The following is a 27909-nucleotide window of genomic DNA, read 5'->3' on the forward strand; positions in this document are numbered from 1 at the left end:
CAGTGGTGGTTTTATAGTTGCACTTGTAGTTCTTGCTGTCTTGTCTGCTGTCCGGTCCGTCTTCTTCTGTTGGCCCTTGCTAGTCCTGTGAGGTTTCTTCTAGCTTCTTGCAACGATTCAACCGTGGAGCCAGGATGACACCACTCGGGGTATTGCTTTCGTTCGCTGTGTTCGTGGCTGTCTCTACAGGTAAGAACTAGATTCCAATTGTCATGTTCCTATTCATAGCAGCTGAGAGACGATGAACCGAAGGGCGTTGTGTAGACGGTTTCCAAAGACTTTGCAAAAAAGCCGCTCGTGTCATTTGCACTTTCCACCTCTCGATGCCAGCACGGCTTCTGTAGCTGTGGACTTTGGCAGCTGGCTCCGAATGTGTGGTCAGGGTGACGACGCGGGAGGATCTTGTCTTTTTTTCTAGCAGCTAAAATGCAGATGGCGCCGAGCATTTTCTCCTTGCGTCACAACACGAGGTGTTGTGCTGGATGATCCAATGGTAGTTGTTTTGCTTATTTACAGTTCATGTCGCAGTACTGTATCTCTGTTCCTTCAACAGAAACCGACCTGCGCCTCTCAGTGGCTTTTGGAATTGTTTCCTTATTTTCCTCCGCTGGAGATGTGTTACAAAGAGAGAGAGAGAGTCGATTCTACTTTCTTGGTGCTGCGCATGCGCATACGTCGCGGTGAAAATTTCCTCCGCTCCCCACCTCGCTCGGATTGGATAGTCCTTTGGAAAAGTTTCGTAGTGCTCCCTCGTCCGTGCATGGCGAGGAATACATGTACGCGGAAAAATGTGTCGGATCAGGTTACATGGCATGAGAAGTCAACAGAAGCGAAAAATGGCTGTAGATGTATAATTTTGGTGTAAATGCCCTATATCATTCTGAGTAGTACGGCTGGGTAGTGAACATGAGTGGTTCACTAACACACTGTTTTAATTGTTTTAAGTACTTGTTACATGTATTAGACCGGTATCTTCAAGGAAGGAAAACAGTGTTCGTTCACCCTATTCACGGTTATACTGTTTAGAGCCATGTTCTAGCGTTACTTACCCTTCAGTGTCAGAATCTCTGTTTGTTACACTCGTAATCCCACCACTCCTCTCACCTCATGTCCACGGCGGGCGCGATATTCACACATCCGTGCACGTGTGTATGCATACATAGCGTGTGTGTGTGTGTGTGTGTGTGTGTGTGTGTGTGTGTGTGTGTGTGTGTGTGTGTGTGTGTGTGTGTGTGTTCCATTCATCAGCCTTGCAAGCTGTTGAATGGTGTAATCCCAGCACAAGTTGCTATATCTAACATAGCTGTTCGCTATCATCGCTTCCGCGATGGGCAGGTCTGAGGTCTGAGGTGTGTGTGTGAGGTGTGTGTGTGTGTGTGTGTGTGAGAGAGAGAGAGAGTGAGTGTCACTGTGTGGTGTGTGTGTGTGAGAGCGAGAGTGAGTGTCACTGTGTGGTGTGTGTGTGTGTGTGTGTGTGTGTGTGTGTGTGTGTGTGTGTGTGTGTGTGTGTGTGTGTGTCACTGTGTGGTGTGTGTGTGTGATACATATGGATGTACATGCATCATTCAGCGGTAGTGCAATTTATCGCTCAGTATGGCGCAGGTCTTTCCACCTTGTGTTGAATGATATAGGTCCACCTCAACAGGGTCCCCTCAATCCTGATGATTAAAAAAAGGATTGGAATTGTGCAGTTTTCCAGCAATGGGACCACTTGTATTTTTGGTGGTGAAAGATTTTCCATGTTTTGACAGAAGGAAACATTGATCATTGTTCCTGCAACACACCATACTGTTCTGTTGGCTTCCAAGGATGGGGATGTTGGCGAACCCTCCAACCCTGCAGGAATCCTGGAACAGGGACACAGAACTAGTGTGCGCTTCACAACAGTCACTTGTACCTTGTGCTCCAACACTTTGCAAGGTAGGATTCAGTGAAGTTGCCTAACATGACTAATTATCGTGTTCTTTGTGTTGCCATACCTAGCTCCTGTACCTCAAGAGGCTGCTTTTGGTTCTGGAAAGCAAAGTGGCCCAAGGATGCTACCGGTAGATCAAGGTGGCCTACTAGAAGACGATGAGGATTATTGTAAGTTGCCATTGTTCACCAGTGCGTCATGGCACACACGTCTGTGGTTTCTGCTGTGACTGCTACACGCTTGTATTGTTTGGTCGGAGTATAGTTCCGTCATGTCGGTGCATGCCCCAACTGTCGACTGCACAGTTTTGACTGCACAATATGCAGACTGCGAAGCCCCGTCGCAGGCTGAATAGAGAGTGCATTGTAGCAAGAAGAACCCATGAGTGTGTGTGATCCCCGGTAGTCTAATCGGTAGGGCACTGTCCCGGAAAGACAGGGGTGCTGGGTTCGAATCCCGCTCGTGGATCCTTCTTTTGCAACATTGGCGCCTGGCAATGGCTCGGACCCATGACCCATCGTACCCCCGTGAGTAGGTACGGCGTGAGGACACAGGCTGTTGAGGTGGGGGAGCAGTGTAGCAAGAAGACCCATGAGTGTGTGTGATCCCCAGTAGCCTAATCGGTACGGCACTGTCTTGGAAAGACAGGGGTGCTGGGTTCGAATCCCGCTCGTGGATCCTTCTTTTGCAACAACATCAGTTGACCAGTCGGAACTCACTTCATTTTTGAGTTTGAGACAGTGAAATTCACCGTCACCATCACGTTGACAAGTCACGGAAGCCATGATCAGTATGTACTTTTTATACTCCCTTTTGTTGATGAAAACCGTTGAAGGGAACTTTTGGTCTTTCATTATTCCCATATACTATAGCCTGATTGAGGAGATCCTCTAGGCCACAAACATCGGAGTGAGAATAGACTCATGTTTCCATTCGCTACATTATCCAATTTACCCGATGCCAGTGTATGACTTTCCAATTACCGGTGGGTTACAGCACGACCTGAAAATCATTCCGTGAACAAGCAGGATGCTAAACTGGTACCCTCCGGTTCCTAGCCATGGCCTTGAATACACAGATGTTACGGGTACTGTAACAAGAATGATGATAATACTGGTACAGAACCTGTTTTCAGATATACTGCAAGTGTGTAAATTGAAAAACAACAATGATGAAGTGTTTTCTCTCTATTCCTATGTCTGTCTCTCTGTCTCTCTGCCGCGCTGTCTGTCTGTCTGTCTGTCTGTGTGTTTGTGTGTCTGTCTGTCTGTGTTTCTGTCTGTCTGTCTTTCCGTCTGTCTGCCTCTGTCTCTGTCTGTCTCTCTACCTATCTGTCTGTCTCTCTCCCTGTCCTCTGTTTCTCTGTCTCTCTCTGTCTCCCTCTCTCTCTCTCTCTCGCTCTCGAATGAATTGCCTTTCAGCTCGCCTGAAGCCACGTGTTGGCATTAAACGACCTCATAATTTGCCATCCCAAATGCACTCTGGACAGCAACCATTGGAAGCGCAGACAGAATTTCGTCAAGGACAGCACAAGCATACCCATATCAGGCCTGATACTGCCGGTATGTAATTGCAATAAGACTTGATGCTCTGATCTTGCATAATATTGATGATATGGAATGCACTTTAAAAAAAGCCGTGCAATTCTGGGTAGGAGTGTTCCCTGGTGGATTTTGAAAACCTAGGAAAATGAGGGTAAAGAAGACACTTTCGAGGGAAAACACAATTTCCTGCCAGTCCTTGATGACACCGACTATCATCAAGAAGTGACCAGGACCAATGTGAGTATGTGCCTTCTCTTCATAATGACAAGGTAGCAGTGCAGTAACAAAGCTGTTCTACAAAATACTTGGTCCGCCCAGTTAAAATTGCCGCTTATCTTCACACTTGCCTCAGGAAAGAAATACGAATATTTGAAGCAAGCCACGATCACAAAGCACTATATACATGATTATTTACATGTCAGTAAGCAACTCAGTCGAAAATTCAAGCAAGTTACACATCCTCCTCGCCACTATCGTCGCTGGAGAAAGAGCTCAAAACGTACGATCCGGACAGCTGCTGCACGGGTCGTTTCATAGCTTGTTCCACTTCTCCTCATCTCAAATCACGCTCAAAGGCAGTGCGTGCCTGTCACCTTCCCATCAGAAGCTGAGTGAGACTGCCCGCATGTTGACTGTAAGTGTTATCCCCGTTCGTCGCAATAATGCGACTTTGTTTGAGACAAAAAGGCAACGCCATATCAGTGTCCTTTTTTCAAATCGCCTCTTGCGCTTGTCGTACTTGCTGATCAGCACCCGTACCCACGCGAGCCGCTGGTGCTTGTACATGCAGCGCAGCGATAGCTTCCGCTTGATGTAGCACCTGTGCGTACTGCACCTACAACGCCGTGCACCAGGCTTTTCGGCTAGTTTCCTGAAAGTCCTTTGCACGAGTGTTTCTCTCAGGACTTGGTGTTTCCTTTGATTAGCTCCTTTGCCCTGTCCTCTGTGAGCTTCAAAGTGTGTCCGCCGGATTGGTCTCACTTACTGGAGACATCAACATGAGCTGCAGTTTCTTCGTCAGCGATTTGCTGGTGATAGCCCTTCACTAGGCGCTGTACTGTGCAAGCATTGAAATTCAAGCTCGCGAAGTGCTTTTTCAGCTTTTCTATACCTCCCCGGGGTAAACAATCCTTGCCATCAGACAGCTGGAAGTAGACAGAAACTGTATTCCCCATCGCTCTGAAATGCGAACATCCTGACCTATTTTACGGACTCGCGCTGAGGTTGCAGTGTTTTCTTGCGCTGACGGAAGTGTTCGTCGGCGGCAGCTCCGTCAAAAAGACTCAAACGAACCGATCGCAACTTCTGTGATGGTTTGTGCTGCCATGTCGTCGGATGCAATGGTCAATGGTCATGTTCGGATGGTGAATCGGTGGTTCCATGCCGTGTGGCACAGGCAGAACACCGAAAAACCAAGTGAGAAGATAAGCGCCAATTTTAACTGGGCGGACCAAGTAGAAATTAGCATGCAAGTTGCTTGACCATTTACTCTTGAAACAACTCTGCAATGAATTTTGTTAGCTAAACCTCATCCATTGCTTCGACGAAGACGATGACAAGCTATGTTCTGCTGTTCAGTTGGTGTTTGGCCAGTTTGGCCTTGTTCTTTCGCTTGGTAATGGCAAAGCTGTAACTTTGCGATGTGATTGTGATGGGAGTGGAGAAAGATGTCCTGTAGATCAAGGGAGCTAGCCTGAGAAACTTTCATCTGATCGGGATTCAATTTTTTATAAGTTTGTGGGTTCATCGGTTCAGGAGTTCATAGGTCGATAGGGTCATTGGTTCAAAGATCAAAAAAATATTTGAAACGAATTTGAATTTGTTGCACATCCCTGAAATTCAAAATTTGTGCTGAGTGGGTGTCCACATGATTAAGCCATCGCTGTGCTGCCAACCAACTGGGTCTGTTTTGCGTACTGTGACTTCTGATTTTCCGTATTTTGCAGTGTTTTTTCCGTACTTCTGATGTGCTGCCGTGTGCATTGCTTGTATTGTGCTTTTGTTTATACTCACATGCTTGTCGGTGCCTGAATTTGCTAGTGCAAGACATGTGTGACTTGTACAATGACATGATAATTTGTGCTGCAGAAAGTCGAAGCATGGCAAGCACTTGCTTTGGCACAGAGATATTCATCGCTCAGCTTGCACTTGCCATGTTTCTACATACTTACCGGTAGCTGATCGATCCTCTTCAATTTTCCGTACCACTTTCCCCAAATTCCATACTGCGGACCAAGGAGTGATTTCCTGTTCTAATACGGTTTAATACACAGAGGCAGTATGCTTAGGTTCTGCGAAAGTGCTCAATACTTGAGTCAGGCAGAGCGGCTTATACAAAGGCCTTGGCGAATTCCGTTGCCTTGGCGAATTCCGTTGCCTTGGCGAATTCCGTTGCCTTGGCGAATTCCGTTGCCTTGGCGAATTCCGTTGCTGTTGTGGCTTAATACTGTAAAACGGGTAACGTTTGCGACAAGAAATGTTTGCGTTTTACAAATTGAGACTGTTTTGCGCTGTTTAATGTTTGCGAGTCGTTCTACAGTCGTTCTACACAGTCGAGTCAGTCCTTGCACTGAACTTTACATGGCGCGAGTTTGCGTTGTTCAAAGTTTGCGATTCGGGGCCTCTCGCTAAATTCGCAAACATTTTTACGTCACAATAGTTACCCGTTTTACAGTACACAGGAAGTTGGCAGCAATGCCATCGTTCAAGCTGTAACCCTGGAATCGCGTCCATTGGTAGCCAGGGCAACCCAGAGCTGAAAAGTACAAGCGATGGCATGCTACACTCCTCCACATGCACCAGACAGCTTGATTTGAAGGCTGCACGATACCGAATGCGTGGGCGCCATCATCTTCATCCTGCAGATCTAAAATATACAGGTGTCCAGCGATTTCGTGCAATTCACGGGCTGTTGCCATGGAATTTTCATGCTATGCTTTGTAGGATCGCCTGTACAATTTGTGGACTCCTTCATCAGTCCCTTAGCAACAGTCCCTTAGCAAGTTTTAGGTAAATGTTCGAACACAGCATGTCTGTGCAGCATGTCTGTGGATGTTGGTCCCACCACTTGTCGGACCATCATACACAGAGAAGTAGATCCTAGCGGCAGGACCGGGGTCTACGGAACCTATCTTTAACTGCAATTCCAAGTAAACTAAATAAAACGTAGAACAAGGTATCAGTCAGGGAAGTGAACTGCCTGAATAGAGAAAAATATGCAGTGCTGCCAAACCGTCCGATTTTTCGGACAGTGTCCGATTTTTGAAGGCTCTTCCGAAAACCGGTCCGAAAAAGGAAACGTCCGAAAAGTAGCCAAAAATGCCAGGGATCAGTACTTTCCTATTCAGAAGTCCTGTATTTTCTTTTTTCAGCGCAACTGAAGGCACAAATCACTGTCATATGCTTCTAAAAGGCTAGCGCTTGGCGGTGGAAGTGCAAAGTACGAGGGCATGTACACTGTACAGTGTGTGACCACGCTCATGCATTACTAGGATTACAGAATTCAGGCATGGCAACCGATTACTTCGGTGTGCAAGATCAGTTACCATGGCAACGAAGCGAATTTCCATGGTATTTTGGGCGGTATTTTGAATTCTCCGGAAAATATTGCAGAGGAGAAAAATTCGCACCATGTGGCCAGCCTTGGCGATGAAGGGTGTCCGATTTTGGGCGAAAATTATTTGGCAGCACTGAATATGCCCCACCCACCAGGACTCAAACCCGAGACCTGTTTGTCATGAGCAATGCGCTGATAAATTTCTAGGTTCGGCCTGGGCCCATAGCTCGGTTGGTTAGAGCATTGCTCATAACAAGCAAGGTCCCGGGTTTGAGTCCTGGTGGGTCTGGCATATTTTCTCTTTTCAGGCAGTTCACTTCCCTGACTGATCCTTTGAAATTTGAAGTCTCCCAGTCCTTTTTCAATACACCTATTGTGGCTGTGTATTTCAGTATGCTCTATTATACATACATGTATATGTATAATTAAAAGAGTGTCACAAGAAAACGTTATGGTTACTTTAAATTGGACATCCTTGTGATGTGTGTTTGGTGATGACGTCAAATCTAACCATATCCATAGCCTTGATTAAAAGTCTCCGTGTCGCATATTTCTATACTATACGATTTTTGTTTTCCAGCTCACCTCAAGCCAAGCATTGATAGGAGAGCAATTCATGCTCAACCGGTCATATCCTCGGGCGATTCTCCATTTCCGGAAGGTGCCTTTGAGCAAGGTGAACAGAAGAGACCCAATGGCAAAACTGACGCTGAGGCTGGCAGTGCAGCGTGCCGAGAACGAAGAGGATCGTCGTGTGACCAGACCGATGATGGTGAGAATATTTTTGCTGTTGCGTCACACTTGCGATACTGCAAACCGGGTAACTGCTGTGGCATGCAAGTGCTGCATTTCTCACTGGTTCGTGGCGAGAAATCTTTGTGATTGTACTTGTTGAGCTGCAGTTGTGGTGTCCGTAATCGATGCACAGGGCAGCTTGTGGTGATCTATAACCATTGATGTGTGATCGTTGCGAAAGTGGCCCAGTCTAGATGTAATTCCTAATAAGGAAAGGTTCCAACTTAACATTAGCACTCTAAGCACTGTATCATATCCACTGTGCCGTGCTGATGCAAACAGGGTGGTATTGTGTGTGTGTGTGTGTATGTGCGTGTGCGCGTGTGCGCGTGTGTGCATGTGTGTGTATGCGTGTGTGCGTGCGTGCGTGTCTGTGCAGCATGTCTGTGGATGTTGGTCCCACCACTTGTCGGACCATCATACACAGAGAGGTAGATCCTAGCGGCAGGACCGGGGTCTATGGAACCTATCTTTAACTGCAATTCCAAGTAAACTAAATAAAACCTAGAACAAGGTATCAGTCAGGGAAGTGAACTGCCTGAATAGAGAAAAATATGCCAGACCCACCAGGACACAAACCCGAGACCTGTTTGTCATGAGCAATGCGCTGATAAATTTCTAGGTTCGGCCTGGGACCATAGCTCGGTTGGTTAGAGCATTGCTCATAACAAGCAAGGTCCCGGGTTTGAGTCCTGGTGGGTCTGGCATATTTTCTCTTTTCAGGCAGTTCACTTCCCTGACTGATCCTTTGAAATTTGAAGCCTCCCAGTCCTTTTTAACAGAACAAGAGACAATACAACTATTGTGGCTGTGTATTTCAGTATGCTCTATTATACATACATGTATATGTATAATTAAGAGTGTCACAAGAAAACGTTATGGTTACTTTAAATTGGACATCCTTGTGATGTGTGTTTGGTGATGACGTCACATCTAACCTTATTCATAGCCTTGATTAAAAGTCTCCGTGTCGCATATTTCTATACTATACGATTGTTGTTTTCCAGCTCACCTCAAGCCAAGCATTGATAGGAGAGCAATTCATGCTCAACCAGTCATATCCTCGGGCGATTCTCCATTTCCGGAAGGTGCCTTTGAGCAAGATGAACAGAAGGGACCCAATGGCAAAGCTGATGCTGAGGCTGGCAGTGCGGCGAGCCGAGAACGAAGAGGATCGCCGTGTGACCAGACCGATGATGGTGAGAATATTTTTGTTGTTGCGTCAAACTTGCGGTACTGCAAACCGGGTAACTGCTGTGGCATGCAAGTGCTGCATTTCTCACTGGTTCGTGGCGAGAAATCTTTGTGATTGTACTTGTTGAGCTGCAGTTGTGTGTTACTCCACCACTATGCTCTCTATCTCTTCCAGCTAGCACTCCAGCACACTCGCACATGCACTGAGCCACAACTATCAACAAGGAATCAAGAGAGTTGAAATATTGAAATAGTGGTAAAGTTGGGAGAAAAGAAAACTCTTCTTTTTCCACGAGATCCAAGATCCATCAGGAAAAAGGACATGCACAAAATGGCGACCATGTCGTCCATTGACGCGTAATCCTTGTTATCACAAACTAGTGCAGCGACCAAAGAAAAGACACAAGTGAAGAAGAAGAAACAGCGCTGCAGCAAGAAGATCGGATCGCTGCAGTCGCTAAAATGCACTAGCCTACTGACTGTAGTTCCACGTGAGCATGCAGTCACGTGGTCATAAACAGAGTGCGTACACACTCACGTCATACCGATACGTCATACATGACAAAAGAAAAGAAAGGAAAGTCACGCGCGAGTCAAACAAATCAAAGAGCGCGAGACTACGTACTGCAAATATTACGAAGAAGAATTTGTTTGAGAACAAATGCACAAGACGAGGAATTTGTTTGAGAACAATTGCACAAGAATATATATCTCTTCGAAACTAGAATGGAGTCCATGATGAGAATTCCAACGAGCCTGGACGCTGCTACAAAGTAAGAATACAATCAAATAACTAATATCGCCAGAACTATTGTAACAATACAAGCAGTCGATTTACCACAGTGTTATCTCTATATTTACACCAGTCCCCCAGGTAACACAGTGTCAATCGATGTAGCGACTCGGGCGTTGGATATGACGACGGTTACGCAGACTACGATCGGCGACAGCCAACGGCTCAACATCGAGATCACACTGCACGGGCGACGCAGGCACAGATCCAGACTCACACGACAACACAGATTCAGCAGCAGGTTTAATAATCAACTGAATGTTAACAGACTTTTGTTGATCAAAGCCATCCACAGAACGACACACACGCACGGAACCAGGACCAAGGATCTCGGTGACCTTCCACCCAGCTTCGAACGGTGGCAAGCGCTTCTGCGAACGAGCGGGGTGACGGAGCAAAACAGCATCACCGACAGCATATGGATTGGAAGCGCTGCCCTCAACAAAATCATGAGACCACAACTCAGCTTCGACAAAGTCACGAATACGAGCGGACCGACCAGCAAGGCTGTCCACCCAAACACTAAGGCTAGAACCAACAGCAGACTCGTCAACAATTAACTGACGTGGAAGCCATCCACACATGGCTTCCATTGGGGACACACCAATTGCGGCATGGAGCCGCGTACGGTAGTAGTGCAACAGCACAGGCAACTCAGACTTCCAATCACTCGAGGAGTCGAGCATATTGCGAATGAGGGTCAACAAAGTGCGATTAAATCGCTCAGCAGAACCCTGAGACTGGGGATGCCGAACTGCACCAGTACGCACCTTCGTGCCAAACTGTTATATATGCACTCTGATGTAATATATTATGTACTCTGTATGCATTTGTATATACTCATTGCGCATGCTCTGAATCATGGTCTTACTCTACATGTATCCATGCCGGCTGGTTGACTCTGGTGAGCTGCGTGTGAGACTGCATGTAGGGTGTACGTGGATACACAACAAATGGCGACGAAGATGAAAATTTTGTTTTGAGATAATTTGTTTAGTTGAGTGCTTGCGAGAATTTGGTAAACCATGGCCTCTTCAGGGAAGGCCACCCTGGAGCAGTTTTCTGGCGGGGACTTTGCGGAGTACCGGGAACGGCTTGAGTTTTATTTTCTCGCAAATGACATCGGTGTTGTTTCAGCCAGTGCAAAATCATCGGAGAAAGAACGCGTACGTAAGAAGATGATTGCACATCTAATCTCTTCACTGTCGAAAGACGTCTACTCCACTTTGCGGAACCTCTGTCTGCCGGAGTCAATATCGGACAAGACCTTCGAGCAGATTTGTGACCTACTGAATGGATATTACAGAGTGGAGCGTTCCACGATGACTTCTTCTTTTCAATTTCGCGATTGCAACCAGAGACCAGCGGAAAAGCTGGTAGATTACGCAAATCGTTTGAAACGTGCGGCAGTAGCCTGCGACTTTGGGTCGCATTTAGACAGATCCCTAAAAGATCAATTTATGGCAGGAGTCTACAGTCAGGAGATCAAGCGGACGATTCTGACTAGTCCTGACAGCAAGACGAAGAAGTTTCAGGATGTGCTGGATATCGCTTTACGGGAGGAGCGCGCCATCATGTTTGCTGAGCAGCTTACTCCAGGTACTACTACTAGTACTAGATCAACATCTACGCCGTCCGAGTCAGTCAACAAGATGAGAGCTACCACTACCAGTAAATCCAAGTCAGCAAGTGCATCTAGAAAGCCAAATCACTCGCAGGACCAGAAAGGGTCAAAGTCGACGAAGGGCAAGGTTTGTTATCGTTGTACATCTGATTTGCATATGGCTGACAAGTGTCCTCATCGATCTACTACTTGTCGATACTGCAAGAAACGAGGACATCTCGAAAGAGCCTGCATCACCAAGCAGAAACGAGGTGAAATTCACCACGTGGATGACGAACCTGATGATCGAGGTGAGATCGTTTCTGATTGTGATGTTGATGATATGCCTATCTACAAGATTCGATCGGGTAGTGGAAAACACCCTCCGTATACTGTAATGGCGGAAATCAATGATGTTTGTTCACCAATTTGCATGGAAATCGATACAGGTAGTGCTGTATCCATCATCACCAAATCTGATTACGAGAAATTGGGTGCACCAGTGTCGTCTCTTGTAACTCAAAACACACGAAACAATGACTCGACAATGCCATTCACAAATTCAGTACCATTGTCCATACGAACAACTTCTGGGGAGCCCCACTTCAAACAAATGTGGTAGATTTGGTGTCACGTGTTTGTTTCGTCTTGGTCGCTGTGGACACGCGTCATTGGTTGGTGGTGTTGTGGGTATGCGCGAAACTGTGTGAGCTAGTCTTTGGTCTGTCGTCTTGTCAAAATGTAGTCGTTTTCCGTGTTCTTGGTTATTTGTCAATAAAAGAGTGTAAAAAGGCAGTCCAGTGGTGGCGGTTGAGCTGATGCAGTGATGGAGAAGTAGTGTTAGACTAACAACTACAACATTTGGCGCCCAACTATCTCTCGACGCGGAGTTCTGCCTCCGCAGCTCACGACCCTGAGATGTGTGTTGCTCCCGTCACTGCTGGACTGTCCTTGTTTCTTCGTCACCCCTGTCCGTGTTCGAACGTTCGTCGTGGAGCTGTGTCGTCGTGCTGTGTCGTCGTGCCGTGTCGTCGTCCGGTGTCCCGTCGTCTACTCAATTCGATCAAGCTGACGCCCTCCGCTGAGCTGTGTTCAAGTGTCGCTGTGCGTCCGGAGTTTCGTTGTCCTGATACGAGTGGAGTATCAGCTTCGCAGTTGGCTTCCTGCTGCTCCGAAGTCGTGTGCTGGCTGGGAATGCGCCGCCTTTCTTCTCTCCATATCTCTCTTCTTTTCTTTGTTTTCCAGTGAGTGTTTATGTGTGTGCATGCGTGCGTGCATACGGGAGTTTGTTTGAATTGCTACTTGTCTTGGGAACTGGCGTCTGATCATGGTGAACCACGGTTGGTTCTCCTTGTGGCAGTCCACATCGAAGGCAACGAACGTCCGATCAGGGTGAGCCCCGGTTCATTGCTGGGAGCTAGACTCGCTGCTTGTTTGTCGTTACCATGTATATATTTTATTTATTTTTGTTTTTTCGGTGACAGTCTTGGGATTGGCTGGCGTTGTGTGGATGGGCAGGGCCCATCGGTTTTTAGGCTTAGGTTTAGCCTGTGTTTTTTTGTGTGTGCGTGGTGTAGATATCGTACATGCAGTTGTATGTAGTACTATGTACGCACGTGCAGGCATGCCGTGCTTGTACCGCTTTATGTATAGCACGAGAGAGATGACATGGCGCACTTCTGATAGAGAACTAAAGAAGATCTGTTTAGCACAATGGCTGTCTTGTGAGTGACTGAATAGATGTCTACATTGGCGCAGTGAACGAAAATGACAAAGGGCAGGACGCCCAAGGAATTTATTCCTGACTATGCTGCGAGCAACGTCGGTGCTGATTTTGAACTCTGGCTCGAGGACATAAATGATTTCCTTTCAATCAGTGAAGTGACGGCAGCAGCTGACAAGAAACGCTTGTTCTTGAATCTGGCTGGATTAGCAGTGAGGCGCATTGTGAAAGGTCTGGTTGTCACGGTGGAGCAGACACAAGATGGCTCACCTGGAGATGAGTACCAAGCCTTGACGGACGCATTGTTGGCACACTTTCGACCGTCAACAAATGTCACGTCTGAACGTCACAAATTCCGCCAACTCCGCCAAATGGAGGGCGAGTCGGTGACTTCGTTCGTTGGGCGGCTGAGAGAAAAGGCAGATGTTTGCGAATTCAGCTCCACTTCTGTGGATACCATTGTCAACTGCCAAATTCGCGACCAGCTGATCGTGGGCCTGCGTTCTGTTGAGCTTCGAAAGGAGCTGCTGAAACAGTCGAAGCTGACCCTGAACGACGCCGTCACCAAGTCAGTGGCGTTGGAAGCGTCGATTACTGACAGTAAACTGTACGATAGTACCAGAGCTAGTGACGCACCGCCTGTGTTCCCCGTGCCCATCCAGCGTGTGCAAGCTGTCTCTGCAGCTGGTTCTGGATCAGAGGGAAAGAAGTGCAAATACTGCGGACGTAGTCACAAACCAGGCATGCGTAACTGTCCTGCGGCCAACGTCACCTGCAACAAGTGTGGCAAGCGAGGGCATTTTGCAGCGGTCTGCATGTCAAACAAAGTGGAAAGACACGAAGAAAGAGCCCGGCCAGTAGAGGATGAGCCTGATGAATATGAGCATGCAAGTCGCATGTACGACTCCGCTTTCGCCGTCAGTAGCTATGCACTCGCTGGCGACAAGACATTCCAGACTACACTCAAAGTCAATGGTGAGCTGTGCACTGGACTGTTAGACACAGGTGCAACTCGGACGATCCTCACTGATGATGTGATCAAGCCCACGCGCAAGAGTGACCGCTTGCTGAAAGCGTACAATGGCGGTGTCGTAGAGACTTTGGGCATGGCTGACGTCCACATTTCACATGGTGGCAAGAACGTGAAGTGCAGTTGTTTCGTGGTAGCAGCCAGTCAGCACTCCGTTCTCTTCGGACAGGATGTCATCAAGGAGCTGAACCTCCTGTCACAAGCAAACGTGGTGAACGTGTCACCCATCGAAATCTCTCTGGAAGACGGTTCAAAGCCTCTAGCCCAGCCACCACGACGCCCAGCTTTCAGTATCCGGGCTGACATCGAGACCGAGCTGAAACGGCTGACCAAGTTGGATATCATTGAACCCGTCAAGGAAGCCACGCCGTGGGTGTCACCACTTGTTCCAGTCCGCAAACCGAATGGAGCATTGCGACTATGCGTGGACTACAGAGAACTGAACAAGAGAGTTACACGTGAGCGCAACGTTCTTCCAACCGTTGACGAGATCACAGCTCAGCTTGATGGCGCAGGGGTCTTCTCAGTTCTGGATGCGGAATCTGGATTCCATCAGCTACTCTTGTCAGAAGAAGCAAGGCCTCTAACGACTTTCTCATCGCACTGTGGCCTGTTCCGTTTCAAGCGTTTACCTTTCGGTATCGCATGTGCGCCTGAGATTTTCCAGCGAGTGGTGTCCGACATTCTGGAAGGCCTGCCAGGAGTCATCGTCTACATCGACGACATCCTAGTGTTTGGCTCCAATCAAGCAGAACACGATGCACGGCTAGAAGCAGTCAAGCAGCGACTGCGAGCAGCTAACCTCCAACTCAACTGGACCAAGTGCCGACTGAACCAGGACCGTGTGAAGTATCTGGGACATTGGCTAAGTGCGACCGGCTTGTCCCCAGATGATGACAAGTTACAAGCCATCCAGGAGCTGGCCCCTCCGAAATCTATCTCTGATGTGCGACGGTTCCTGGGGATGGCTACGTACCTTGGAAAGTTCATTCCGAACTTGGCCCAGATCACGGCTTCTCTGCGCAGGCTAGCAAAGCGTGATCCCTTCAGTGTGGATGATGAAGTCCTGCAGGCATTCACCTCAGCAAAGGCTGGTATAGCGTCAGCTTTGCAAGCGTTGGCATTCTTTCAACCAGCATTAGACGTCCCTACTGCTATCAGCTGTGATGCATCGCCAGACGGTTTGGGAGCAGTCCTGTGGCAGAAGAATACCAGTGGCTGTTGGGTACCAGTGACATGTGCCAGTCGCTCTCTATCAGATGTTGAGTCACGCTATTCTCAGCTGGAACGAGAGATGCTGGGAGTGGTATTCGGCCTGACTCGCTTTCGGCAGTATGTACTAGGCCGAGAAGTGCAAGTGTTTACGGATCACAAGCCGCTTATTTCTATCGTCCAGAAGCCGTTCGACGAAGTGCCACCGAGGCTTCAGAGATGGCTGGTCGCATTGATGCCCTATCGCTACAGCTTGGTGTTCGTCCCTGGCCAGCAGATGGTTTGTGCTGACACCCTCTCTCGAGCTCCTCTACCTGATCGCACAGCTTCACCTGCAGAGGCACGTTCAATGGCGGAATTCGTTAGTCTCATTCTCGAGGCTTGTCCGGTTCGTTCCAAGGATATTCGCCAGGCCACGGACTCTGATCCGACACTGAGCAGCGTCCGACAAAGAGTGGGCACATCAGTTTGGTCAGGGTGCATCCAAACGGAAGAGCCTTACTTCCTGCTACGCCATCAGCTGACAGTCATTGAAGGGATTGTCATGCTAGACAATCGCTACGTCATTCCAGAAGAGCTCCGCCCAGCGGTGCTGCGACTAGCACATGAAGGTCATCCAGGCATCGATGCATTCCGGGATACCCTTCGCGAACGGGTTTGGTGGCCAGGTCTCATGAAGGATGCCAATCTGTTTGCAGAGAAATGCTCTGAATGCTGGCGTAAACGCTCCAATCCAGCGCAACAGCTCCTCCCTACAGAGATAGAAGGTGTCTGGCAGAAACTGGCCATTGACCTTGTTACCATTGAGGGAGCCACGTTCCTGTCTGCTATTGATTATGGTTCCCGCTGGCCAGAGCTTCTACCACTGTCCAATACTACGACAACGGGTGTGATCGACAAGCTGATGGAGTTGTTCGCACGGTTTGGTCTGCCTTCAACACTCGTCTCGGATTGGGGCCCACAGTTTGCATCCACTGAGATGTCCAAGTTTCTCGCTCAGTTGGGTGTTGAGCATTGCAAGTCTAGCCCCCGGTATGCCCGCTCTAACGGTATGGTGGAGCGACTACATCGTCTGGTGAAAGAACGAGTTGCCAGCCTGAGACCTCATCTACCGCTACACCGCCGCATCACTCAAGTCTTGTTCGACATTCGCAATTCGCGGCACCGGATGCTAGGTACATCGCCGAGCGAAGCGTTGTTCAGCAGAGTCATTCGGACACGGGTTCCAGCATCCATCACCCCACAGATCGTCAACCCATCTGAGCAGATCAAGGCGAAAGCAGCAATGGTTGAAGGTCATGACTCGCGCCGAGGTGTCCGCAAGTTACCCCATTTGCCATCAGGTACGCGGGTAGTGCTCCATGATGGGTACAGCGACCCTCGAAAAGAATGGAAGGTAGTAGAGCAGTATGGTCGTCAGGTTGGGGTCACTGATGGGTCACGCATACTGCTCCGGAACCGTCAGCATGTTACCGAGTTTGTAGCACCAGCAGCAGCAGCAGCGGAGAAAGCACCCATGAGTGAACCTCCGGCACAGTCAGAGAGGGAGCATGTGCCAGAGCCAGTGTGTGCTCCAGCACTGCCAGTGTCCGACCCAACAAGCCTTCCGTCAGCGAGCAGCGCAACATCCAGGCCCGAAGCTCCGGTAACTGCGCTCACATTGCCGTTGTCTCCTGCAGCTTCACCGGAGACGACAGCATCACCTGCAACACCGGCCTGTATGTCACTGTCACCGCCAACTTCTCGTCCAAGTGTATTCCGTGAGGGCGTACAGACCAGAGCTGGCCGTCAGATCAAGCTTACAGAGAAAGCACGTGAAGCTGACATCTGAGTCGTCGAGTCATGCATTACCAAATGAGTGGCTTCAATCGCTACCAGATTGGCGTTGTTTAGAATCTTCTAACCAGATTGGCGTTGTTTAGAATCTTCTAACTACCTTGTGAATATTTAGATTTTTCTTTATTTTTTCCCCTTATTGGTCGAGTTTGCATTGTAACTCAAACTCATGGTGTTTTTGCCTCAAGTTTTGAGTCAGATTATTTCTAATAGTTGCAACACTTCCCGTCTCTCTTTTACTCCAACACATGTACGTACATTCCTCTGCAAGCTGCAGGATACGGATGCAAGTGTTTTTTTGTTTGTTTTAGTTTTCCTTTTTTCTCTTTCTTCTTTTTTTTTTTCTTTTTGAGGGAAGGGGGGTAATGTAGATATCGTACATGCAGTTGTATGTAGTACTATGTACGCACGTGCAGGCATGCCGTGCTTGTACCGCTTTATGTATAGCACGAGAGAGATGACATGGCGCACTTCTGATAGAGAACTAAAGAAGATCTGTTTAGCACAATGGCTGTCTTGTGAGTGACTGAATAGATGTCTACACGTGGCTAGACAGCAATGCAGTGTTTCTTCTCTTCTCTTTAACAGTCACCTCTCTTTTAATTCTTCTGGCTTTGGTTGCCCTGTTTTATTCTGCGGAGCTACATGCGTTGGTCCTGTGGCTACTTTTGCTGTTTGCGGTTGCGTCGCTCTGCGTATTGTGTTTTATTTGGTCATACCGAGGACGGTTTGTGTTTTTTTGGTCGGGATATTGTGGTAGATTTGGTGTCACGTGTTTGTTTCGTCTTGGTCGCTGTGGACACGCGTCATTGGTTGGTGGTGTTGTGGGCATGCGCGAAACTGTGTGAGCTAGTCTTTGGTCTGTCGTCTTGTCAAAATGTAGTCGTTTTCCGTGTTCTTGGTTATTTGTCAATAAAAGAGTGTAAAAAGGCAGTCCAGTGGTGGCGGTTGAGCTGATGCAGTGATGGAGAAGTGATGTTAGACTTACAACTACAACACAAACATCGGTCACAGCTTCAGCAACTGACTGACCATCATGCGCACGTAGGGGAACAACCTCGACCCATTTAGTAAACACATCAACAATCACAAGAACACAATGAAAACGCCCTCTGCGGTCAGAACCAAGTTCAAGAGTATCAATAACAATCTCCAGCCAAGGCTTACCGGACAAATCTGGGCGAGCGGGATCAGCCGTCGGACCACTCTTACTACTGGCGGAAACACAAGCTTGACACTGCCGGACAAACTCAAGGCACAACGACGACATACAAAGGAAATAGCACTTAGAACGAAGCAGATCATACATCATTCGCCAATTACCATGGCCAGAATTCACATGAACAGAAGAGACGACAGCATGTTGCAAAGACGTAGGAATAACTGGTACAGACACCAAACCATCAATAGGCAACTTGATACTACGCACTAACATACCATCATCAACAAGCAATTGATCACGCACCTTTATGAACTCAGGAATGGAGACCAACTCACCACACTCCAATTGAGCAACAGCAGCTCGAATGGTGGGATCCACCTTCTGGCCTTCACGTATCTGAGCTAACGTGACAGGGCCAACCACAGACAGGCAGGCGGCCACAACATCAGTCGGTGCAAGAGCCTTTGCATACTTGATCCAGTCAGTCGGGACCCGCGTCAGCTGATCAGCACGGTTCTCGTTCGTCGGAATCCACACGACCTCGATCGTCAGACCTAGCGTAGCGATGAGATCATCGATGATCTGGAGGCGACGACGCACAAGCAGCTCTTGCAGACCACCAGTCTTCACACGTTTGGAGTTGGTTACTACTTGCGTCAGCCATGCTGCCACTGTCTTAGAGTCAGTCAACAGCTTGAAACGGTAAACTCCCCACTTAGCGGCAAGGGAAATGCCTTCGACAGCGGCTTCCAATTCAGCAATGTTAATATGCCGCTTGTCGTCAGGCTTACGAAGCCACGAACCATCCTCGACGATGTCACCACCGACCTCCAACGCCACGCCGACAGCAATATCAGACGCATCGCACCACACCTGGCATTGGCTTTCGCCGTTGGGGTCTACGTGCCACACACCGGTAGCAGGATCGTGCTGGCTTAAACGGCAGGCGAGACTCATGCAGCGCTGAACGAGATCTGCAGGCAACGGGTCGTCCCAGCCAAGCTTCTCCAGACATGCCAAACGCTTCAGCCAACTACAATGAGGACGATGCCATGACGCAACAGGGTAGTGGCTCGTCAACTGGCCACACCACTTGTAGAGCTCACGTTTCGTCGTGACATCAGCAAATGCGACATGCGACTCATCACGCCGGGACCAGCGCACTCGACCATCATCAGACTCGTTGAGCTGCAGTCCTAGAACCCGTGCAGCCGACATCTCCATAGCAGGCTTAGTTGGCAGGCTGTAGCTAGCGAGCTGTTCTGTCAACACAGTCCGTTGACTCTTGGGGACAATGATGTCGTCGACATAGTTATCTGTATCGGGCAAGCTGCCGGTAGCGTACTTGATGATGGTGTCCATGAACTTCGGCGCCACACTCAGGCCAAACGCCATGCGCGTCATCACGTAGCGAACACCACGCCACTCGACAACTTGGAACCGTAGCAATTCCGGGCTGACATGGATTTGCAAGTACGCCTTGGTAATGTCCACTAACTCAAATTCATCAGCTTCACCCTTGAGCCTCCACTGGCACAACGTCTCGGCGCACACAGGCGACTTAGTGCCAGGGTGGGACACCAACAGCTTATTCAGGTGGCGATAATCTAACACCGGACGCACAGGTGTAGACGTCTTGTGCGGCTGACTCACAGCCATCAATGGCAAGACACAGGCAGGGCGACCATAGGTGTCAGCGTCGTGCTTCACCAGCCAGCCTCGCTCAATCCACTCATCTACAGCAGAGCAGAATTGCGTCTCCTCTGCCGCGGTAATTTTCTTCCGAGGGTACTCGCTGATACCAGGACCAACACGGCCATTGGGTTCTTCACCAGACTTCCATACCCACTTGACCTCCCAACGCTTCTCAGCTGACATCCAACGCATCTCGCCGTCATCAACCTTCAGGATGACATCGTTGCCGTGAGTCTCTACATGGACATGATGCGACAGCTTCGATGGCGGGCGCGTCGGAGCTGCAGACATTGGCGAGTCATCGGCGACTGGCTGGAGAACTTCTTTGTCAGCACTAGGGGTCATACCGTCGGTCAGCTGATCCTCATACACTTGTACACGTGTAGGGTGGCCAGGAGGCGGCACAGCTGCTGATGCTACTGACACCGACGGGCTACTATCTGCATGGGCTGGACCGGGCCCAGTTACGACACGCACAAGCTGATCATTAGCATACTCTACAGACAGGCGCCCACACAAGGTCACCAGGTCAATGCCAATCAGTACATCGGCGGCCACTACACATAAATCAGGCACAACGACAGCATTCAATACCACTTCATGGATGCTCACCGGTCCGTCGTGTCTCCAAAACCTGAGGGCCACTGTGCCACACGTCTGCATGGTGTTGCCATCCAGTGCTACGATGCCGTCATTATTGGTCAATGGCGTCACATCGAGACCAAGGCGATGCAGCAGTGCTTCTGTCACCAACGTGCGAGTGGATCCAGTGTCTATCACAGCTGCAGCACGCACACTGTTACTCGCGTCAGGACCAGCACATTCAACAAACACACGAGGTAGCTTCGGGCACGATGGCGATGCAGATGCCAGGAGGCACACGTCCTTGGAGTGCACCGAGGCCCCAGCAACTTCTGAGCTAGCCTGTGTATCCAGCCACTTCTTCCTCAGCAAGCAGTCCTTCTTGACGTGCCCTTTCTTGTCACAGAAGTGGCAGAACGGGTCCTTGCGCCGGTGCTCTTGCTTGGCCGCATGACCATTCCCTGCTCGAGATAACTTCGGGCAATGCCTTTTGAAATGGCCCGGTTCTCCACAATGGTGGAAAAGCCGCGGTGATGGCGTGGCAACACTGTCTTGCACATATGTGGCAGCTGCGGACACTGCACCAACTCTGGCGCCGGTGGCTGATCGCAGTGCCCGGATCCTATCAAGGCATTCAGACACCTTCAGGTCCCTGCCTGCCATGGACAAACGGACATCCTTGGCAAACTCAATTGGCAATCCGGCCAACAGCTGCTCGATCACCACAGGATCGGTATCGCTGTCACTCTTATGTCCAGACAGCTCTAACAGACGGCACAGCTCGGCGACATATACCTCTGGACTTTCGTCCACTTTCAGCTGCCGCTGCTTAAACAAGCGGTACGCCTCACTGCGGCTCACGCAGAAGGACTTTCGCAGGATGCTCCTCACTGCATCCTTATCTCGCTTCTCCGTCTCACTCAGTTTGGAGAACACACGGTGGGCTTCGCCCTCCAAGAACAGCGGCAACCGTTTCATCTGTTGCTCCGTGCTTGTCCACCCCGATATATCTGCCAGTACTTCAAACTTCGACCAAAACATGTCGAAGTCGTCCACTCGGCCACGATACGGCTTCACGAATCCATCCAACTTAAGTGACGACATTTCACTGTTGACAGAAGACGCACTGTCACTAACACTAGTATGATCAGTACCACCTTCACTGTGCCTGGATACCACGGATGTACTATCCTCAGGACTCCCAGGAGTCAACAAATTTTCAATGTCACGATCACGATGTCCAGGCGCCTGCGGAGTTGTCGGTGTGCTACTGATACCCCTGCCTCGAGCGTTCCTAAGTCTAGGAGGCATCGACTACCAGGCCACAACAGCACGCTTCGTCAGCACTCTACCAGTGCTCAGCGAACAACACACGACACGTGAACGATTGATCCGGACACAATTTACGAATTCAAGAAAATTCCAATTCGAAACCACGCTCGTATTCTCCGGTCCAAACCAGCGGGGTTTCGGCACCACGTTGTTACTCCACCACTATGCTCTCTATCTCTTCCAGCTAGCACTCCAGCACACTCGCACATGCACTGAGCCACAACTATCAACAAGGAATCAAGAGAGTTGAAATATTGAAATAGTGGTAAAGTTGGGAGAAAAGAAAACTCTTCTTTTTCCACGAGATCCAAGATCCATCAGGAAAAAGGACATGCACAAAATGGCGACCATGTCGTCCATTGACGCGTAATCCTTGTTATCACAAACTAGTGCAGCGACCAAAGAAAAGACACAAGTGAAGAAGAAGAAACAGCGCTGCAGCAAGAAGATCGGATCGCTGCAGTCGCTAAAATGCACTAGCCTACTGACTGTAGTTCCACGTGAGCATGCAGTCACGTGGTCATAAACAGAGTGCGTACACACTCACGTCATACCGATACGTCATACATGACAAAAGAAAAGAAAGGAAAGTCACGCGCGAGTCAAACAAATCAAAGAGCGCGAGACTACGTACTGCAAATAATACGAAGAAGAATTTGTTTGAGAACAAATGCACAAGACGAGGAATTTGTTTGAGAACAATTGCACAAGAATATATATCTCTTCGAAACTAGAATGGAGTCCGTGATGAGAATTCCAACGAGCCTGGACGCAGCTACAAAGTAAGAATACAATCAAATAACTAATATCGTCAGAACTATTGTAACAATACAAGCAGTCGATTTACCACAGTGTTATCTCTATATTTACATGTGGTGTCCGTAATCGATGCACAGGGCAGCTTGTGGTGATCTATAAATGTTGTAGTTGTTAGTCTAACATTACACTCTTCATCACTGCATCAGCTCAACCGCCACCACTGGACTGCCTTTTTACACTCTTTTATTGACGAATGAACAAGAACACGGAAAACGACTACATCTTGACAAGACGACAGACCAAAGACTAGCTCACACAGTTTCGCGCATGCGCACAACACCACCAACCAATGACGCGTGTCCACAGCGACCAAGACGAAACAAACACGTGACACCAAATCTACCACAATATCCCGACCAAAAAAACACATACCGTCCTCGGTATGACCAAATAAAACACAATACGCAGAGAGACGCAACCGCAAACAGCAAAAGTAGCCACAGGACCAACGCATAGAGAGACGCAGCCGCAAACAGCAAAAGTAGCCACAGGACCAACGCATAGAGAGACGCAGCCGCAAACAGCAAAAGTAGCCACAGGACCAACGCATGTAGCTCCCCAGAATAAAACAGGGCAACCAAAGCCAGAAGAAAGAAAGAGAGGTGAATGTTAAAGAGAAGAGAAGAAACACTGCATTGCTGTCTAGCCACGCACACACAAAAAAAACACAGGCTAAACCTAAGCCTAAAAACCGATGAGCCCTGCCCATCCACACAACGCCAGTCAAACCCATGACTGTCACCGAAAAAAACAAAAATAAATAAAATATATACATGGCAACGACAAACAAGCAGCGAGTCTAGCTCCCAGCAATGAACCGGGGCTCACCCTGATCGGACGTTCGTTGCCTTCGATGTGGACTGCCACAAGGAGAACCAACCGTGGTTCACCATGATCAGACGCCAGTTCCCAAGACAAGTAGCAATTCAAACAAACTCCCGTATGCACGCACGCATGCACACACATAAACTCTCACCGGAAAACAAAGAAAAGAAGAGAGATATGGAGAGAAGAAAGGCGGCGCATTCCCAGCCAGCACACGACTTCGGAGCAGCAGGAAGCCAACTGCGAAGCTGATACTCCACTCGTATCAGGACAACGAAACGGCGGACGCACAGCGACACTTGAACACAGCTCAGCGGAGGGCGTCAGCTTGCCAAATCGAATTGAGTAGACGACGACGACGGGACGACGACGACGGGACACCGGACGACGACACAGCACGACGACACAGCACGACGACACAACTCCACGACGAACGTTCGAACACGGACAGGGGTGACGAAGAAACAAGGACAGTCCAGCAGTGACGGGAGCAACACACATCTCAGGGTCGTGAGCTGCGGAGGCAGAACTCCGCGTCGAGAGAAAGTTGGGCGCCAAATGTTGTAGTTGTTAGTCTAACATTACACTCTTCATCACTGCATCAGCTCAACCGCCACCACTGGACTGCCTTTTTACACTCTTTTATTGACGAATGAACAAGAACACGGAAAACGACTACATCTTGACAAGACGACAGACCAAAGACTAGCTCACACAGTTTCGCGCATGCGCACAACACCACCAACCAATGACGCGTGTCCACAGCGACCAAGACGAAACAAACACGTGACACCAAATCTACCATTGATGTGTGATCGTTGCGAAAGTGGCCCAGTCTAGATGTAATCCCTAATAAGGAAAGGTTCCAACTTTACAGTAGCACTCTAAGCACTGTATCATATCCACTGTGCCGTGCTGATGCAAACAGGGTGGTATTGTATGTGTGTGTGTGTGTGTGTGTGTGTGTGTGTGTGTGTGTGTGTGTGTGTGTGTGTGTGTGTGTGTGTGTGTGTGTGAGTGTGTGCGTGTGTGTGTGTGTGTGTTTGTGTTTGTGTGTGTGTGTTTGTGTGTGTGTGTTTGTGTGTGTTTGTGGTGTGTGTGTGTGTTTGTGTGCGTGTGCATGCGTGAGTGCATGTGCGCCGCTGCACATGTGTGTGCACATGCATGACATGCGTATGGCTGTGTATGGCGGGGGGGGGGGGGGGGGGGGTGTGTGCAGAGTGTATGGATATGTGGGCCAGTGCATGCAATACCGTGTCTAAGGGCAAATTTTTGGAATTTTTTTTCTTTCTTGAAAATCAATCACAGGGGTCTAGAGAACACCTCTGTGGAAGATAAAGTTGGATATCACATTTGAAAGTACATAGAGACCATGATTTCTATGGCATTGTCCAACATAGAATATGCCTCGTATAATGCATCATCTACAGTGTCGCTGAAAGAAGCAACAGTTTTGCGTATCAGCCTTTAGAAGTGGCCAAGACATTCAATGAAGGCTGCCGTGTTCTCCAGTCAAAACCGGGCAACGTTGTCCAGCAAGTTCTTGCGACGTTGAGCTAACAAGAACTCGCGTTCTTTTTGTGCAAAGACAACATGGTCACGGAGTGGCTCCGTTGCAGAATTCTTTTCATCCTATGCACGAGGCGGACGAATATCGTCCTGGAGCAGCTCACACTTGTTGCACACATCCATCCGTCGCGTCATGAACTCGATGGACTTGCACTTCTTAGTCCACAGATACAAAAATATACGGTAACCCAAGGTTTGCGATTCACCAGACTGCTCGACATGTTCCGAAAGGACAAACTTGTAGGCGACAGATGTAGGTAAGTTTATGGGAGATTCCCCACCTCTCCCTCTTGGTGCTGCAGGCAAAGGGCGACTGAACACTAAGCTGTAGTTCAGAATAAACTGCTGCGCTCTGTCTCCCACTTCAGCACTATATTTATTCCAAGGCACATTGCCAGATTTCCATGTGCACCAGGATGACAGCTATTGTTCTCCTTGTCCACTTGCACACAGTCATGTTCTGCCAACCACAATCATAGAGCTGAATAAACACGGTTCCACACACGATGTATCCCATCACAGTTTATCCAAATGTGATGCGCGTCCGTTCCGTTGCAGAAGCTGTCGACTGATGCACGACATGTACATGTCGACAGTCGACATGACAGGATCGTCATACGTGCAGCGCAGCCAGCACACCAATATAAAAAAATGCCGAGGTCCTTGGATTTCATCGTCGTAATGGAGGATTGCGCTCGACGTGAAGCTGCTGAAATGGTAGTTTCGAACGCAGCCACAGCCTTCGAGAATCAGTGAGTCCACAGCGACAATACTCTGAAGCGTGTCCTGCTCATCGTCGCTTGCAGAGTCCACAGAATCTCCGCCTAATTCATCCGCTCTCGACTCGCCTTCAACCTCAATGCAGGAGTCTTTCACTCCCGGATGCTTAGCTGGGGCTTCGTCAGAGTCACTGTGAGCAGTACAGCTGCTAGTTGCCGACTGCTCCGATTCACGACTCGCCAAATAAATTGTCGTCTTCCTCGTCGATAGTAAACCTTGCCGATCTCTTCTGACGCGCCGACGATAATCACGCGAGCGGCACAGCTCAACCGACGTGCTGCTCGGCGTCTGCCGCGAGTGTGTCTACTCAGAGGCCCTTCCTCAAGTGCTACTTCCAACTCCTCCTGCGCCGCTACGTCCATGATGATTGCTGCAAGTCGATCGCTTGTCGCTTCTCTTGTCGTCTTGAGATCGATTAGGAATGTAGACAAGATCCGCGATCGAGCCACAAAAAATATAACTCTTCTTTCCGAGCGATTTTCTCAAAATTCTGAAAGAAATCGGTTTCCCCCGAAGACACGTTTTCGCATGCACTGGCCCATGTGTGGATGCGTGTGGGTGTGTATGGATGTGTATGGGTGTGTGGGGGTGCAGAGGTGAATATCAAGCTCCTCAGCTAAAACAACTTCATTTTGTTTTGTTTCCACACACACCCTTGTCTGTAGATGAAGGATCTGGCTGTGATCCATACCAGGAGCCAACTGTCCTTGCTGCTGGACAAGAGCACCCAAACAAGTTATCAGACGGGGCCATCATATTTCTGTGTGCCGTTTCGTTTGCCCTGTTGATCGGCATTGTTGTGGCCCTCTACCAGTATCGCAGGACAAGAAGCGGCAAAGGGGTAGTTGTATTGCCGCATGTCTCAAGCACCATGAGCAATTACGCTGAGATCACAGATTATCAGCAGCCGCTGGCCCCGCAGCAAGCCTCGCCAAGCGATCCGAGTGACCTGTCGAGCGGCCGTCCATCACCCCCAGGCCTGGCCCATGCATCGCACAGCAACGTCGTGTCGTGGGAAGAGGAGGGCAGTAGGGTTGCTGGCTACCCGACCCTGGAGCACTCTAGGAGATATGTGCGACACCCAGGCCAGGAGGATGCCTGCACCGTGCCCAACCCACTCAATACAGTGGCAGGATGGGAGACAAGCAAGGAATTGCTGGACAAGTTGGACGGCACGATGCCCAGTGGGAAGGCAGTGATGCGTGCACCGCCGGCCTACACTCCCGCTGATCTCTCGCCCATTGTGGAATCAGAGAATTGCTGCGTCGAGTTCTTCCCACAGAACTCCACCGAGTGCATTACACAAATCGATGAGTAGATCGTCCTGCAGCGCAGATGTGCAATGTGTAATCTCTCTTCGTTTACTTCTTGATTTCCCATCGTTTCCTGTTTCAGTGTATACTCTCTAGTATCGGCAATGTCTCTGATACCTTTCTATCGTTCACATTTCGCACTTCGTCAGAATGCATGTAAGTCGAGGCAGAATGCATGTAAGTCGAGGCAGAATGCATGTAAGTCGAGGCAGAATGCATGTAAGTCGAGGCAGAATGCATGTAAGTCGAGGCAACACGTGGCTATTCACAATAGTTTACTCTTTCCACATTATTCTTTTTTTCAGTTTCAGAGTGCCTAGCTGTATAGAACGCAGAGTGCCTAGCTGTATAGAACGCAGAGGTCCGTTTCGGTCTGCATCCATCCAATGTCTGCAACGTGCAGTGTGTTCCTCTCTCAAGCTTGTGACCGCCTTCCACCCAATCACAGTAGTACTGACTACTGGTGTTAGTTTTCTGCATGCATGTGAGCAGCCATTTTATACTCTTCAGTTTCACCTTTATTAGCCGCTTGAATACTTGATGCGTCCTTTTTTACTTTTTGTTTCTACGCTGCACTCCACTTTGTGTGTTGCACATCCACCTCATAGATTTGAGTTCTGCTGTTGTCTGT

At 49.0% G+C, this 27909-nt stretch overlaps 1 protein-coding gene across 3 annotated transcripts; it reads left to right on the forward strand.

Annotated features, from left to right (window-relative positions):
• Positions 1 to 27892, forward strand: LOC135808545 (uncharacterized). Of its 3 annotated transcripts, XR_010552090.1 has the most exons (7): positions 3 to 189; positions 1984 to 2085; positions 3337 to 3477; positions 7596 to 7787; positions 8818 to 9009; positions 26631 to 27444; positions 27529 to 27892. XR_010552090.1 is itself a non-coding variant. In XM_065321748.1 (6 exons), exons 1-6 carry the CDS (start codon positions 135 to 137, stop codon positions 27281 to 27283), a joined length of 1335 nt encoding a protein of 444 aa, XP_065177820.1. In that variant the 5' UTR covers positions 3 to 134; the 3' UTR covers positions 27284 to 27892. The 3 variants fall into 3 exon arrangements, 2 of the variants coding, with proteins under 2 accessions (XP_065177822.1, XP_065177820.1); XM_065321748.1 differs by having other exon boundaries at positions 26631 to 27892; XM_065321750.1 differs by lacking the exon at positions 7596 to 7787 and having other exon boundaries at positions 1 to 189; positions 26631 to 27892.
• Positions 27893 to 27909: the final 17 nt, after the last annotated feature.

The sequence above is a fragment of the Sycon ciliatum genome, chromosome 2, assembly GCF_964019385.1.
Source record: "Sycon ciliatum chromosome 2, ocSycCili1.1, whole genome shotgun sequence".
Classification (NCBI taxonomy): domain Eukaryota; kingdom Metazoa; phylum Porifera; class Calcarea; order Leucosolenida; family Sycettidae; genus Sycon; species Sycon ciliatum.